At 47.1% G+C, this 13991-nt stretch overlaps 1 protein-coding gene across 1 annotated transcript in view; it reads right to left on the bottom strand.

Annotated features, from left to right (window-relative positions):
- Positions 1-2997: 2997 nt before the first annotated feature.
- Positions 2998-13991, bottom strand: part of PASD1 (PAS domain containing repressor 1) — a 70042-nt gene continuing 59048 nt past the window's right edge. Inside the window, exons 11-15 of the mRNA XM_042242340.1 lie at positions 10109-10291; positions 9621-9812; positions 8679-9280; positions 7180-7447; positions 2998-3120 (exon numbers count right to left, since the gene is read on the bottom strand). Of these exons, the coding sequence (XP_042098274.1) occupies positions 2998-3120; positions 7180-7447; positions 8679-9280; positions 9621-9812; positions 10109-10291 (1368 nt within the window). The remainder of the gene's footprint in view (positions 3121-7179; positions 7448-8678; positions 9281-9620; positions 9813-10108; positions 10292-13991) is intronic.

The raw sequence follows: 13991 nt of genomic DNA on the forward strand, positions 1-13991 counted from the left end.
AACTGTCCAGCAGAAGCAGCAAAGCCAGGAAACTTGGGGTAAGCTGCCCCCATGTCCCAAGCCATGTGCCCAGCCATTGAGCTATGTGTGGGTCTCAGTGCTCAGGGCATCACCCAGTAAGGAAAGCCACAAGGCTGAAGCTGTCATGCTGGGCTTGGGCGTCCCAGGAGCAAGGCTCACTTGGCCTTTGGATGGAGTCTCCCTCCCAGGCCCTTCCCTGACACATGCCTGCCCTTGGGCTGCTGGAAGAACCTCTCGTCTCCCTCAGAGAGGAGTCTGGGAGGAAAGACGAGCTGATTGAGTGTGTTGTGCACTGTGTTTGTGTGGCCTGTGGGGCCCGGAGGGAGGGTGATGGACAGAAAAGCTTTGTCTCATGTCATTCCAGGTGTAACTTCCATTTGTGGCACAGGCTGCAGAGCCCCCAGCTCCTCCTGGGGCAGTTTAGCACAGACCGTGGGGACAGCCATAGCTATTTCCGGGTGGAGTTGTCTGGGAAGTTTGGCCCATGATCAGTCTTCTTGACACAAGTCTGCTTCCCTGGGCAAGGCTGGGACAGAACCGCCCCCTCAGTTCATGATGCAGAGTGCATGCAGGTCTCATTCCTTTGGTGCTAAAGCCACCCCTGACCCTCGTGTGGACACTGCCATCTCTTGGCCTGGTCACCCTGTCTCTCCCAGCACCTGACATCAGACAGCTTTCTCTTGGGCTACAATCATCAAGAGACCCTCTGAAGCTGGGGGAATTAGGGCTCATGCCTGGGAAAAGAAGGAAAAAGAAAGATCCCAGTTAAAGCCATCAGTCTGCCCAGGCAGCCAAGTCTAAGGTCTTAGCCAAGAGTGCCAAGAATGCCTTGGAACAGTAACTGGGCCTAGAACTGCCTAAGAGACCTTGCTCACTGTGTTTTGCCTTTAGTCACATCCAAACCAAACTCATGCTGAACCAGCTGGCACATGAGCACTGGTTCTGGGCTTTAGCCTCATGCTCTCCACTTTCCCCATCCTAAGATGGGGTGACACTGCAGCTACTGCTGTGGGGATCCTTGGAAAAAAGTAGGCCCTTATGACCCTCTGGCCACCTGGCTTGGGGGTTGAGCTTGGAGCTGAGCTGTTGATCAAGGTAGACTCTGAGAGAACCACAGACTACCTCAGCTCAGGATCCTTGTCTGAAATCCAGAGGGTGGTGAAGCCAGAGTCATCCTGGTCAGATGGGACAAATCCTGGCCCAGAAACACCCTCAACATCAAATTCAAATAATAACACCAACTGGATGCCTCTGGTCAAGTCAGCTTTTGTAGTGCCCCTCTTGAAGGCTCTACAATGCCGTTAAGCATCATCTAGCTAAAAGGCACTGTCTCTTTATCCCTCTTTTTTTTTTTTTTTTTTCTGATGGATAAACAGAGACCCAGAGGGCTTCAGTGACTTGTACAGCAGAATGAGGCCCCAACTGCATTATCTTGGGAAGTGTGCTGCTCTAGGACCTGCCTGACCACCTCTCTTTTCTGTGTAAAGGGGAAAATACTATACTCCAGGAGTTAGTGATGGACAGGGATGCCGGGCGTGCTGCAGTCCATGGGGTCACAGAGTCGGACACAACTGAGCGACTGAATTGAACTGAACTATAGTTGGGGAGGGTGGTTGTTTCAACGGATTTTTATTTCTCACAGATCTAGAGGCTGTCAAGGAGATCAAGATCAAAGTGACAGCAATGTAGGTTTTATTCTGAGACCTCTTCGATTGGCTTGTAGATAGCCACCATCTTGTTGTGAGCTGATGTGAGTGCCTCTTTGTGCACAACACATGAGAGGGAGCAAGCCCTTTGTGTCTCTTCTTCTAGGTGCACTAATTTCACTATGAGGACCCCAGCCTTATGACCTCATCTACAGCTAATCACCTCCCAAAGGCCCCACCTCCAAATACCATCCCATTAGTGACAGACTTTTAATATATGAGTCAAAGCGGGGCAGGTATTTAGTCCATAGCACCATGGTAGCGATCTGGCTGCCTGGCAAATGTCAAGCTTCTCCTGTGGGTCTGTGGCCTCACTGCCCCTTTAACTTACCACTGGGGATAGGAGCTTCCTTTGCCTTATTCCAGCAATGGCTCAATACTTTAAGACTGACATTCACAGTACATGATGACTTTAGGTTGGGTTATCCAAGTACCCCCAACCCCCTCTTCCCCTCCCCAGTGCACACACCTGGGAAGATGCTTTCCTTGGTGCTTGACTGAGAGCAAATCACTCTTCCTCCAGGGAGAACACTTGCCCGAAAGAAGAGAAGGAACCTGGGTGCAGAGCAGATGGGCACTGTGCCCTTGAGCAACCTAGCTCACCTCTGATGGGATATACTGGGCACAGCCACAGTCTACAAAGAGACAGTAGCACCAGGCCAACTGTGTCAGGCCTCGGCTATCCAGAGGGCTTGGGCACATGGCCACTTGGGAAGGCAGGTGCCATTTCTAGGTTCCCAAAGTCAATTTTAAGTTCACAGAGAGTTGTAGTCAAAGATAGTTTTTATTAAGCAGCAGAACTGTGATGATTTTAGCACAATTTGTTGACCTATTTCAGCTTCCCACAGTTGGATTGCTATTTCCTGTGGGTGTCCCCAGCACAACTGTGGAGGAGGTGCAGGCCTTGATGGTTGAAGCCAAGGCCTCGAAATTCTCACAGCTTGAGATGTAACAGCTGCTTACTAGATTGCAAACTGTGCTGGAAAATATTTCTTGGCAGAAAAAGGGTATTCTAAGCCAAGCAGACTGCAGCCTGCCTGCAAATGGTAGAATAGTTAAGTGCAACACTGGGCAGCAAAATTTCCAAGACACAGGTTTTGAAGGACTAACGATGAGAATAGAATGTATTAGGAAAGAAAAGTCTTCACCCCCCACCCCCCACCCCCCAGTCCAGGGAACCTTGGGGTCCCCTGGCCATGCAGGCTTCATTGGCCTGTCTTCCCCCACCCCTTCTCTCAAGGCCTGAGAGAAAAGTAGAGCTAATGCGGCTCTACGGATTCAAGTGGGACTGCTGTGATGACATACAGGAGTTTAGCTGGTTCGGCCCATTATTCCCAGAGGCTTGGACAGTCTGCAGTCCTGAAGAATGCTGGACTTGTTCAGTGGGTGCCACCTGCTGAGAGAAAGGGGACAAGATGGAGTCCTTTGCTAAAGTTCCTGGGCCCATTTTGCAGTGGTTTGAGGATCCCTTTGGTCTGAGCCAGTAAGCTGCTGAGAAGGATGTCTTTGGAAAACACAAGCCTGCAAGGTGCCGGTAGAAGTTGGAGCTGGGGAAATGGGATCCCCCCCAGCTTCCCTCTCCCAACAGCATAGTAGCTTAAAGAGCAGCAGAAGTAGGCCTGGGCTCTCCAAAAACTTGTCTGAATGCCTAAGGCTACTGGATTCCCTGTCTGGCTTCCCCCAACCCAGCTCCCAACAAGCCAGGGCCAGCCAAGGCATTAGAAGGTCTCTTCGGCCTCTCCCTGCCTCTACCTTTAGGTCTCACCATTCTACACAGACTAGATGACTTCCACGCAGGGCCTCACTGGCAGCTACCTGGCTCACTCAATGTGACATGGAGAGGTAACAACCCATTCTGGCCTGCGGACAGGGGAGGAGGGACAGACACACTGATGGTGTCACCAAGAGTAGACTGTGGGGCACTTTGTGCAGGAGAAAGAGCTAACCTCTTGGGCTGGTTTTTGAAGGTGATAGATTTTAATGAGTTGAACTCAAGGGGGTAGAGGACAAGACTGGGGAAACAGAAGGGGCAGGGCTGGGCTATGGGCAGAGGCTGGAGGTGTTGGAGGACCTAGGGAGAGCAAGGCTCCAGAGTGTGGAGAAGAGGAGCCAGGGCAGGGTGTGGGAGCCCCTGCAGTCTTGTGGACAGGGAACATCTGACATGGTCCTGCCCTTGGCTGCTCCCCTGGTTCTTCTCCCACCTGTGTCACATCCCCAGGTCCGCTTTTCTCCACTAACTGGGCATCTGCCTCTCAGGGTAAGTGCTTGAGAACATGCATGAGGGTCTCAGCAGAGTCTGGCTTTGTAAATGAACCACAGCATCTACTGACCATCTGATTGCATCATGAAGGCTGTCCCTCTAATGGGCCACCTTTCTGGAGGGCTGGTGGCCCAGCTGGTCAAGGGGTGTTTGTGAAATGAATCATACCATTTAAAATACTCAAACTCCTTCATTCTTCCTTAGTTTACTGGATTTTTGTTGTGATTAGTTTTTTTTTTTTTCTTAAGGGCTTAAGCTGTACACATGGACATCACCAGATGGTCAACACCGAAATCAGATTGATTATATTCTTTGCAGTCAAAGATGGAGAAGCTCTATACAGTCAGCAAAAACAAAACCGGGAGCTGACTGTGGCACAGATCATGAACTTCTTATTAACAAATTCAGACTCAAATTTAAAGAAGTAGGGAAAACCACTAGACCATTCAGGTATGACCTAAATCAAATCCTTTATGATTATACAGTGGAAGTGAGAAATAGATTTAAAGGCCTAGATCTGATAGATAGAGTGCTTGATGAACTATGGACGAAGGTTCGTGACATTGTAGAGGAGACAGGGATCAAGACCATCTCCATGGAAAAGAAATGCAAAAAAAGCAAAATGGCTATCTGAGGAGGCCTTACAAATAGCTGTGAAAAGAAGAGAAGCGAAAAGCAAAGGAGAAAAGGAAAGATATAAGCATCTGAATGCAGAGCTCCAAAGAATAGCAAGGAGAGATAAGAAAGCCTTCCTCGGTGATCAGTGCAAAGAAATAGAGGAAAATGATAGAATGGGAAAGACTAGAGATCTCTTCAAGAAAATTAGAGATACCAAGGGAACATTTCATGCAAAGATGGGCTCGATAAAGGACAGAAATGGTATGGACCTAGCAGAAGCAGAAGATATTAAGAAGAGGTGGCAAGAATACACAGAAGAACTGTACAAAAAAGAGCTTCATGACCCAGATAATCACGAAGGTGTGATCACTCACACTCACGTAGAGCCAGACATCCTGGAATGTGAAGTCAAGTGGGTCTCAGAAAGCATCACTACGAACAAAGCTAGTGGAGGTGATGGAATGCCAATTGAGCTATTTCAAATCCTGGAAGATGATGCTGTGGAAGTGCTGCACTCAATATGCCAGCAAATTTGGAAAACTCAGCAGTGGCCACACGACTGGAAAAGGTCAGTTTTCATTTCAATTCCAAAGAAAGGTAATTCCAAAGAATGCTCAAACCACCACACAATTGCACTCATCTCAAACGCTAGTAAAGTAATGCTCAAAATTGTCCAAGGCAAGCTTCAGCAATACATGAACCGTGAACTTCCAGATGTACAAGCTGGTTTTAGAAAAGGCAGAGGAACCAGAGATCAAATTGCCAACATCTGCTGGATCATCAAAAAAGCAAGAGAGTTCCAGAAAAAACATCTATTTCTGCTTTATTGACTATGCCAAAGCCTTTGTGTGGATCACAATAAACTGTGGAAAATTCTGAAAGAGATGGGAATACAGACCACCTGACCTGCCTCTTGAGAAACCTATATGCAGGTCAGGAAGCAACAGTTAGAACTGGACATGGAACAACAGACTGGTTCCAAATAGGAAAAGGAGTACATCAAGGCTGTATATTGTCACCTTGCTTATTTAACTTCTATGCAGAGTACATGATGAAAAATGCTTGGCTGGAAGAAGCACAAGCTGGAATCAAGATAGCCGGGAGAAATATCAATAACCTCAGATATTCAGATGACACCACCCTTATGGCAGAAAGTGGAGAGGAACTAAAAGCCTCTTGATGAAAGTGAAAGAGGAGAGTGAAAAAGTTGGCTTAAAGCTCAACATTCAGAAAACGAAGATCATGGCATCTGGTCCCATCACTTCATGGCAAATGGATGGGGAAACAGTGGAAACAGTGTCAGACTTTATTTTTTTGGGGGGGGGGCTCCAAAATCACTGCAGATGGTGATTACAGCCATGAAATTAAGACGCTTACTCCTTAGAAGAAAAGTTATGACCAACCTAGATAGCATATTCAAAAGCAGAGACATCATTTTGCCAACAAAGGTCCATTAGTCAAAGCTATGGTTTTTCCAGTGGTCATGTATGGATTTGAGAGTTGGACTGTTAAGAAAGCTGAGCACCGAAGAATTGTTGCTTTTGAACTGTGGTGTTGGAGAAGACTCTTGAGAGTCCCTTGGACTGCAAGGAGGTCCAACCAGTCCATTCTAAAGGCAATCATTCCCAGGTGTTCATTGGAAGGATTGATGCTGAAGCTGAAACTCCAGTACTTTGGCCACCTCATGTGAAGAGCTGACTCATTGGAAAAGAGTCTGATGCTGGGAGGGAGTGGGGGGTAGGAGGAGAAGGGGACGACAGAGGATGAGATGGCTGGATGGCATCACCAACTCAATGGACGTGAGTCTGAGTGAACTCTGGGAGTTGGTGATGGACAGGGAGGCCTGGCGTGCTGTGATTCATGGGGTCGCAAAGAGTCAGACATGACTGAGCAACTGAACTGAACTGAACTGAAGCTCTTTTAAGATTTCTAAAGCCAGAACCCAAACATTCTTTGTAAGTGGCATTAGTCAGATTGAGAGTTTGTGGTCCCCAAGGGGACTGCTGGGAGTTTATCTGGGAGCCAAACCTGCTATGTGACTGTGGTCTCGACCAGCTCCCATCACTGCCCCAGCAACAAGGCCACAGTAGATGGTCCCCAAGGTGGGGTTTGCCCTGCTAAATACAGGGCACTCCATGGTTGGATGCCAAGTACTTATCAGAAGGACTCCTGGTTTATTTATTTTTTTTTCTGGTTTATTTTCAATACAAGGAAACACACCCACACCAGGCCTTGGATTTTGTAGCAGAACTAAGGATATAGAAGTTCAGAAAGGTCTCCCATCTAGGGCATTGAGTTCAGCATATGGCAAGACTCACTATGCCCAGGGAACACATTTATGAGAAGTTTCCAAGTAGGACTGCATTTAATATCTATGAGAACAGCTCACTTTTTCTTGGAAGCCTAGAGAGTCTTTTGTTCAGCCGTGACTGCTACCCCCATGTGGGTACCTGTCCTCAAATTTTCTTGTGCTTTAAAGTATGGATTTCACACACAGAGCCTATGCAGAAAGGGTGTAGTGCTGTGCAGAACCTCCAACCTGGGTAGGGGTCAGAGAAGAAGGGAGTGCTATACCTGAGTACAAGTGGCTTGTCCCACGGTGGCCTGCTCATTGGGAACCCAATTACTCATTTGGACTGCTTGGTAGACATGACTCTGCGTGTCTTGCGGCCGTTGCCAGAGGCGGATGTAGTCCTGTGGAGTCTCCAGGGTAACAAGCTGTGGGTTGTGGGTTATGGTAGTAGTCTGAGGGAGGCTGGCAGAATAAATGGCATGGGACCCTGGGCCGTGGGTCATAGAGAAAAGATTCATGCGGGGCTGATGGTGGTTTTCAGGAAAAAATCTGTAATAGAAGAAACATGTTACAGAGACACGGGTCTAGCAATGAGGCCCAAGAGACATAGTCTTGCTCATTAAGAGGTGCTCAAAGAACCTTTGGTTTGGGTAGTCAAATCAGGAGTCACTTGCTTGGACTCTCACTTTGGCCTGAATAAGACTCAATTCTCCAAAGTAAAGCAAATGGAAACACTGGGAAATTTAGTCATTTGTATCAAGTGGTATTGTTGCTATTATTTGGACGGTCCTGCTTCTTTCAAGATGGTGATCTCTGTGTAAGTCACTTCACCGACTCCAAAGTCAGGGACTTGCCCTTCATCACCAAAGGAGCCCAAGACCCAGAGAGGCTGCAAGTCTGCTTTCTCCTCTAAGTCCAGGGCTCCCTCTATCACCCTAAACTTGAGGGTTGTGTGATAAACAGAGATTTCTGAGCATCATCCCAGACTCTGAATATGCACTTTCAATAACCTCCTCAGGCTGATTCTGATAATTAGGCCAGTGGGAAACATGGCATTAACCCATCCCACATGTCAGGGTCACTGTTCCTAAAGGAAGACCCAGAAGGACCTCAGGAGAGCTTTAGGTGACCCACTCAGAGACTGGCATTCATCTAAAAATAAATATTGTGTGCCAAGACTGTGCTTCCACCACCTTTCATTGCTGAGCAGAACCTTCTTTTTCTGGTATTGCGACCAAAGATTTTATCCCTGAGCAGAAACTGTTCCTGTCCTCATACTGCCTCCCAGGACTTTGTCTTTCTGTGTTCTTGGCTCCTTAGGTATCCAATGCCATATGGATTGTCAGCGCCATGGAGACCCCTTCACCTGTTCTACTGTGACCACAGGATCCCAGGAAAATGGACGCAGGGAGGTAGGAGCCAGGAGTTACTCAGCTGGGGACGCTCAAGACTTCCTGATAGACACCCTGTACTGTGAGACTGGGCTTGGCTAGAAGTCAAGCAATTTCAAGATTGGCATGCTACTTCCCTAGCTTGGAGGCTTCCTGATCTAGCCTTCTTATTTTTATGGAGACACCTCTGTTCCATCAAGGCATGCTTGGCTATGGATCATGCCAGCAGAGGCAGCGAGGCCACAGAGGAGGATGAATTAGAACATGTTGCTTGGGATAGGGGACTTTGGGTGCCCATGGGCATGTCGCCCATGGTTTCAGGCGTGATGTCCAGCCACCATAGGAAAGCAGTGACCTCAGCCGTTATGACCATCTTGCAGCTTCCTTACCTGAATCTACCATTTTCTGGGCCATTGAAATTTTCAGCACGATAGTACCCAGAGGCATTGAAGTTTTCAGCACGGTAGTATCCAGGGGCATTGAGGCTTTCAGCACGATAGTAGCCAGAGGCACTGAGGTTTTCAGCACGATAATATCCAGGGGCATTGACACTTTCAGCACGATAGTAGCCAGAGGCATTGAGGTTTCCAGCACGATAATAGCCAGAAGGCTGCTGTTCAGCCACCATTTGGATAGGAATAAACATGGGTGGCGGTGGTGGTGGTGGTGGTGGTGGCGGCGGTCGTAGAGGTAGGGGTAGGGGTAGGGATAGGGGCATGAAGCCTTCGTTGTAGCGCAACATAGAGAAGCTAGGTTGGTTTGGCATGAATACATGCATTACTTGGTTCTCCCCGGTGGTATTATACTGTTGTGGCTGCTCGGGCAGCAGCAGTAGCTGCTGCTGCTGCTGCTGCTGCTGCTGCTGCTGCTGCTGCTGCTGTTGTTGCTGCTCCTCCTGCTGCTGTTGCTGTTGCAGCTGCTGCTGTTGCTGTTGCAGCTGCTGCTGTTGTTGTTGCAGCTGCTGCTGCTTCACCTCCTCCTGATTGGGCACCTGCATCCACAGGAAAGAGAGAAGAGCAACTCAGTGTCTGCCAGAGCCTCATACATGGAACAAACTCTCCATCCTCTGCGGCAGAAGACAACAGGAACACTTCCTCTCTGGGTGCCCTGGTGGTCTGGTGACTCTCTGCTCCCAGCTGTGTGGTCCAGAACCCATGCACACGCATGTGTGCATGTGCACCCAGGTACAGCTGGCCTGGACATTTTATCTCAGGCGAACGAACTGTACCCAACCGGGAAACCACCACTCCCACCAGAGAAACAGGGGAGCCCATGCTTTCATGAGAATGAACTCTGCTTTTGACTACAGCAATGAAAGTGGCCTGCTGTACCTGGGAAGAGGTATCAAAAGTCTGCTGAAGCTCCTCGGAGATCTGGGCAGAATGTGGTAAACATGAACCACCAACAGATGATGCCTCCGAAATATCAGAGAAGGGACTCTTCATTGCCTCAAAGCGTGGTTTCTTGGGCACTGGCTCCAGCAAATCAGGACTGTGAACATGGCCTGTGATGGATGGCAGTGCCTGTAAGGACACAGTATCACAAAGGTCTTACTCAGGGGCCATAGCTTTCCTTACGGCAGAAGACATGCTGGTCATAGAGCAAGACTGCACAGAAAGCCTTGGCCCATCTCAGCTCCTGCAACTAAAAGAAAAGGAGCAAAGCCCTAAGTCCCTGCAAAAGATCATTCCAGATGTGCCATGCTTCCCTGGAGGTAGTTTCCCTCACTACTAGCAGGCCCTATCGCCTAACCCCTTGAAGGCTGTCCAGGTCCCTTACTCGTCTCCCTTTTGCCACTGGCATAGAACTGGTCTCTGACCTGTGACTTGGAGTCGTTCCTGTCTTGGAGCTGCTCCTTCAAAGTTTCCAGGGAACTCTTCTGGTTTTTTATTTCGGTTTGCAGTATCTGTGTCTTCTCGTTCAGCTGCTCCTGGAATTTCTTCATCATTTCCTCTTCCTGTCTCTTGATGTATGATGTGATATCCAGTGACAGCTGTAGTGGCTGTGGGGAGACATCACTGTGGTTTATATATGGGGCCACCAGCTTCTCCAAATTCTACCACATTGTTTCATTCCCAAGCTTTGGCATAACTGAGAATGTGAACAACAACACCCCAACCCTGACTTCATTCACTTCTAGAAAGTGTGAAGAAATGTTAGGGAATCCAGAAATCCTATAATCAGAAAAGATTATGGGAAATGTTTAGTCTAACTTTTCCCCAAACATTGACTCGGAGACATGAAATAACCTTCCCACAGTCCTTAGTGAAAGAGTTAGAGTGTAGCAGGTCAGATCACAAATGAGACATGTGGAAACATCCATCAAAGCTCCTGCTAGTGATGCAGAAAGAAGACGGAGGCTCAATTCGCATTCCTTTCATCCAGGCATTCATCTAAGCACCATCAGAATCCACAGATATGACTTTCACACAACTATGGTGTCCACACACAACTGTGTGGAACACTCTCCCCTTAGCCCTGGAAATCTAATTTTAACTTGAGTATCAGCCTCAGATCTGCTGCTAAACAAATGTATGTGTGTGCTTAGTCACTCAGTTGTGTCTGACTCTTTGTGACCCCATGGACTGGAGCCCGCCAGGCTCTTCTGCCCATGGGGATTCTCCAGGCAAGAATACTGGAGTGGGTTGCCATGCCCTCCTCCAAAGGATCTTTCCAACCCAGGGATCAAACCCAGGTCTCCCACATTGCAGGCAGATTCTTTACTTCCTGAGCCACCAGGGAAACCCAAGAATACTGGAATGGGCAGCCTATCCCTTCTTCAGGGGCTTTCCCCAACCTAGGAATCGAACCTACATTACAGGCGGATTCTTTACCAACTGAACTACCAGGGAAGCCCAAACAAATGTATAGGTTAATAAAATTAGAAACTGTGTTTCAGGACAAACTAATGCTTTGCATTGGCAGGAAAGGGATGAGGCAAGTCACACTTGAAAGGGAAGCTGGGAAAAGAGCTTTGTGCAGACCATACACAATTAGGTGGCCAGGGAACTTAAAACACTGCTGCCAGGAGGCATGTTCTAAAGCACAGATTTGATTGGGGAAGTGACATGCTCAGATCAGTGTTGTAGAACATGCCTTTGGGGAGCAGTGTGGAAGATGAACTGACAGGACAAAGTCAGTCTGGAGCCAGAAAAAAACCTAGTGAAGAGGCAATAGAGTTAATTTAAGATAGAGATAACTGGGACCTGAAACAGATCAGAGACAGGAGACAGACAGGAAGAGTCAGGGGAGTGCCCAAGATGGAAGAGTAGGAAGACCCTGAGCTCATCTGCTCCCGTGGGAGCACCAAAATTCTATCTACCAAGCAACTATTGATGAGAAAGATCTGAAGACCAGCACAAAAGATCTTCTACAACTACAGATCTTCTCTACAGAGAAGGAACCATGAAGAGGTGGGTAGCAAGAGTGGAGTTGAACGATAGTTCAGTCACATACCCTAGGGTAGATGACCCACAGACATGAGGACAATTACAATTGCAGAGGTTCTCCTGGGGTGTGAGAGGTCTGAGCCCCACATCAGACTTGCCAGGCTGAGGGTCCTGCCCAGGAAGCTGAGTTCCCAGATCATTTGGCTTTGAAGGCCAGTGGGACTTACTTTCAGGAGAGCCAAGGGGCATAGGAAATAGAGATTTCACTCTTATAGGATGCACACAAAGTCTCACATGTTCCTGGACCCAGGGCAGAAGCAGTAACTGGATAAGAGGCTGGGTCAGACCCACCTGCTGATTGTGGACAGCCTCCCAAGAGGCAGAAGGCAACTGTGGCTCCCCCCAGGGACATAGACACTGACAGTAGCCATTTTTGGAGTTCATTCTCCTATGTGGACACTGGTGTTGGCAAGGGCCATTGTGGGATCCTCTCTCAAGCTTATTAGCCCTGGGACCCAGCCCTGCCCTGGCCCAACAGTCTACAGGTGCCAGTTTGGAGATGCCTCTGGCCAAGCAAATAGCCATACAAGGATACAGGCCCACCCACCAACAGGTTGGCTGCCTCGGGACCACCTGAGGTTTCAGCTACCTCTGGACCTGACCCAATCCACCAGCAGGCTCAGGACATGGACTTTCCCACCAGTGAACTGCCACCACTCCTGGGACCTCCTGGGTCCCTACCCTACTCACTAGCTGGGCAACATCAGCTCTGGGACCCTGAGGGCTCTGCAGCCAGAAATATCAGGTCCCAGCTCCATTCACAAGGAGCTGGCACTGTCCCTTAACACCCTGGACCCCAGGCCAATCCACTGGCAGGAAGATACCAGCTCCAGGACCACAGTAGCCCTACAGATGGCCCTGTCAGGATCTCATCGAAAGACATCACCAAAAAACTACTAGAATTTATAAATGAATTTGGTAAAGTTGGGGATACATTAATATATGAAAATCTGTTGCATTTGTATACATTATCAACAAACTATCAGAAAGATAAATCAATAAAATAATCCCATTTATAATTACATCAAAAACAATAAAATCCTTAGGAATAAACCTACCTAAGGAGTTTAAAGACCTGTACTCTGAAAACTGTAAGACACTGGTGAAATAAACTAAAGTTGACATGAACAGATGGAAAGTTATACTGTACTCATAGATAGAAATAATGTCAAAATGACCATACTACTCGAGGCAATGTACAGATTCAAAGGAATCCCTATCAAAATACCAATGGAATTTTTCACGGAAGTAGAACAAATAATTCTAAAATTGTGTATGGAAACACAAAAGACACTGAATAGCCAAGACAATCTTGAGAAGGAAGAACAAAACTGGAGGTATGTTTGCTGACTTCAGACTATACTACAAAGCTACTGTAATCAAAACAGAATGGTACTGACACAAAAACAGACATATAGATCAATGGAACAGAAGAGAGAACCTTGAAATGCACCCACACTTATATGGGTAATTAATTTACAACAAAGGTGGCAAGAATATACAATAGAGAGAAAACAGTCTCTTCAATAAGTGTTGTTGGGAAAACTGTACAGCTACATGCCAAGGAATCTCACAACATACATAAAAATAAATTCAAAATGGAGTAAAGAGTTAAATGTAAGCCCTGAAGCCATAAAACTTCTAGAAGAAAACATAGGCAGTATGCTCTTTGATATCAGTCTTAGTAATATTTTTTGATATGTCTCCCCAGGCAAGGGAAACAAAAGCAAAACTAAACGAATGGGACTATGTCAAACTAAAAAGCCTTTGGACAGCAAAGGAAACTATCAACAAAATTAAAAGGCTGCCCATAAAATGGGAGAATATATTTGCAAAAGAAATACTGATAAGTGGTTAATATCCAAAATACACAAAGAACTGATACAATTCAACATCAACAAACAAATAAACAGTCCCCAAATGGTCAGGGGATCGGAACAGATATTTTTTCCAAAGAAGACATACAGATTACCAAGAGGCACATGAAAAGATGGTCAACATCACTAATTATCAGGGAAACATAAATCAAACCCACAATGAGATGTTATCTCACACCTGTGAGAATGGCTATTATCAAAAAGACAACAAGAGAAAAGGGAACTCTCCTGCATTGTTGGTGGGAATGTAAATTGGTATAGTCCCTATGGGAAAACAATATGGAGATTCCTCAAAAAATGAAAAATGAAACCAGCATAAGATCCAGAAATTCCACTCCTGGGGATTTATCTGAAGAAAAGAAACACACTAATTAAA

Source organism: Ovis aries, chromosome X (genome assembly GCF_016772045.2).
Source record: "Ovis aries strain OAR_USU_Benz2616 breed Rambouillet chromosome X, ARS-UI_Ramb_v3.0, whole genome shotgun sequence".
NCBI classification, from domain to species: Eukaryota; Metazoa; Chordata; class Mammalia; order Artiodactyla; family Bovidae; genus Ovis; species Ovis aries.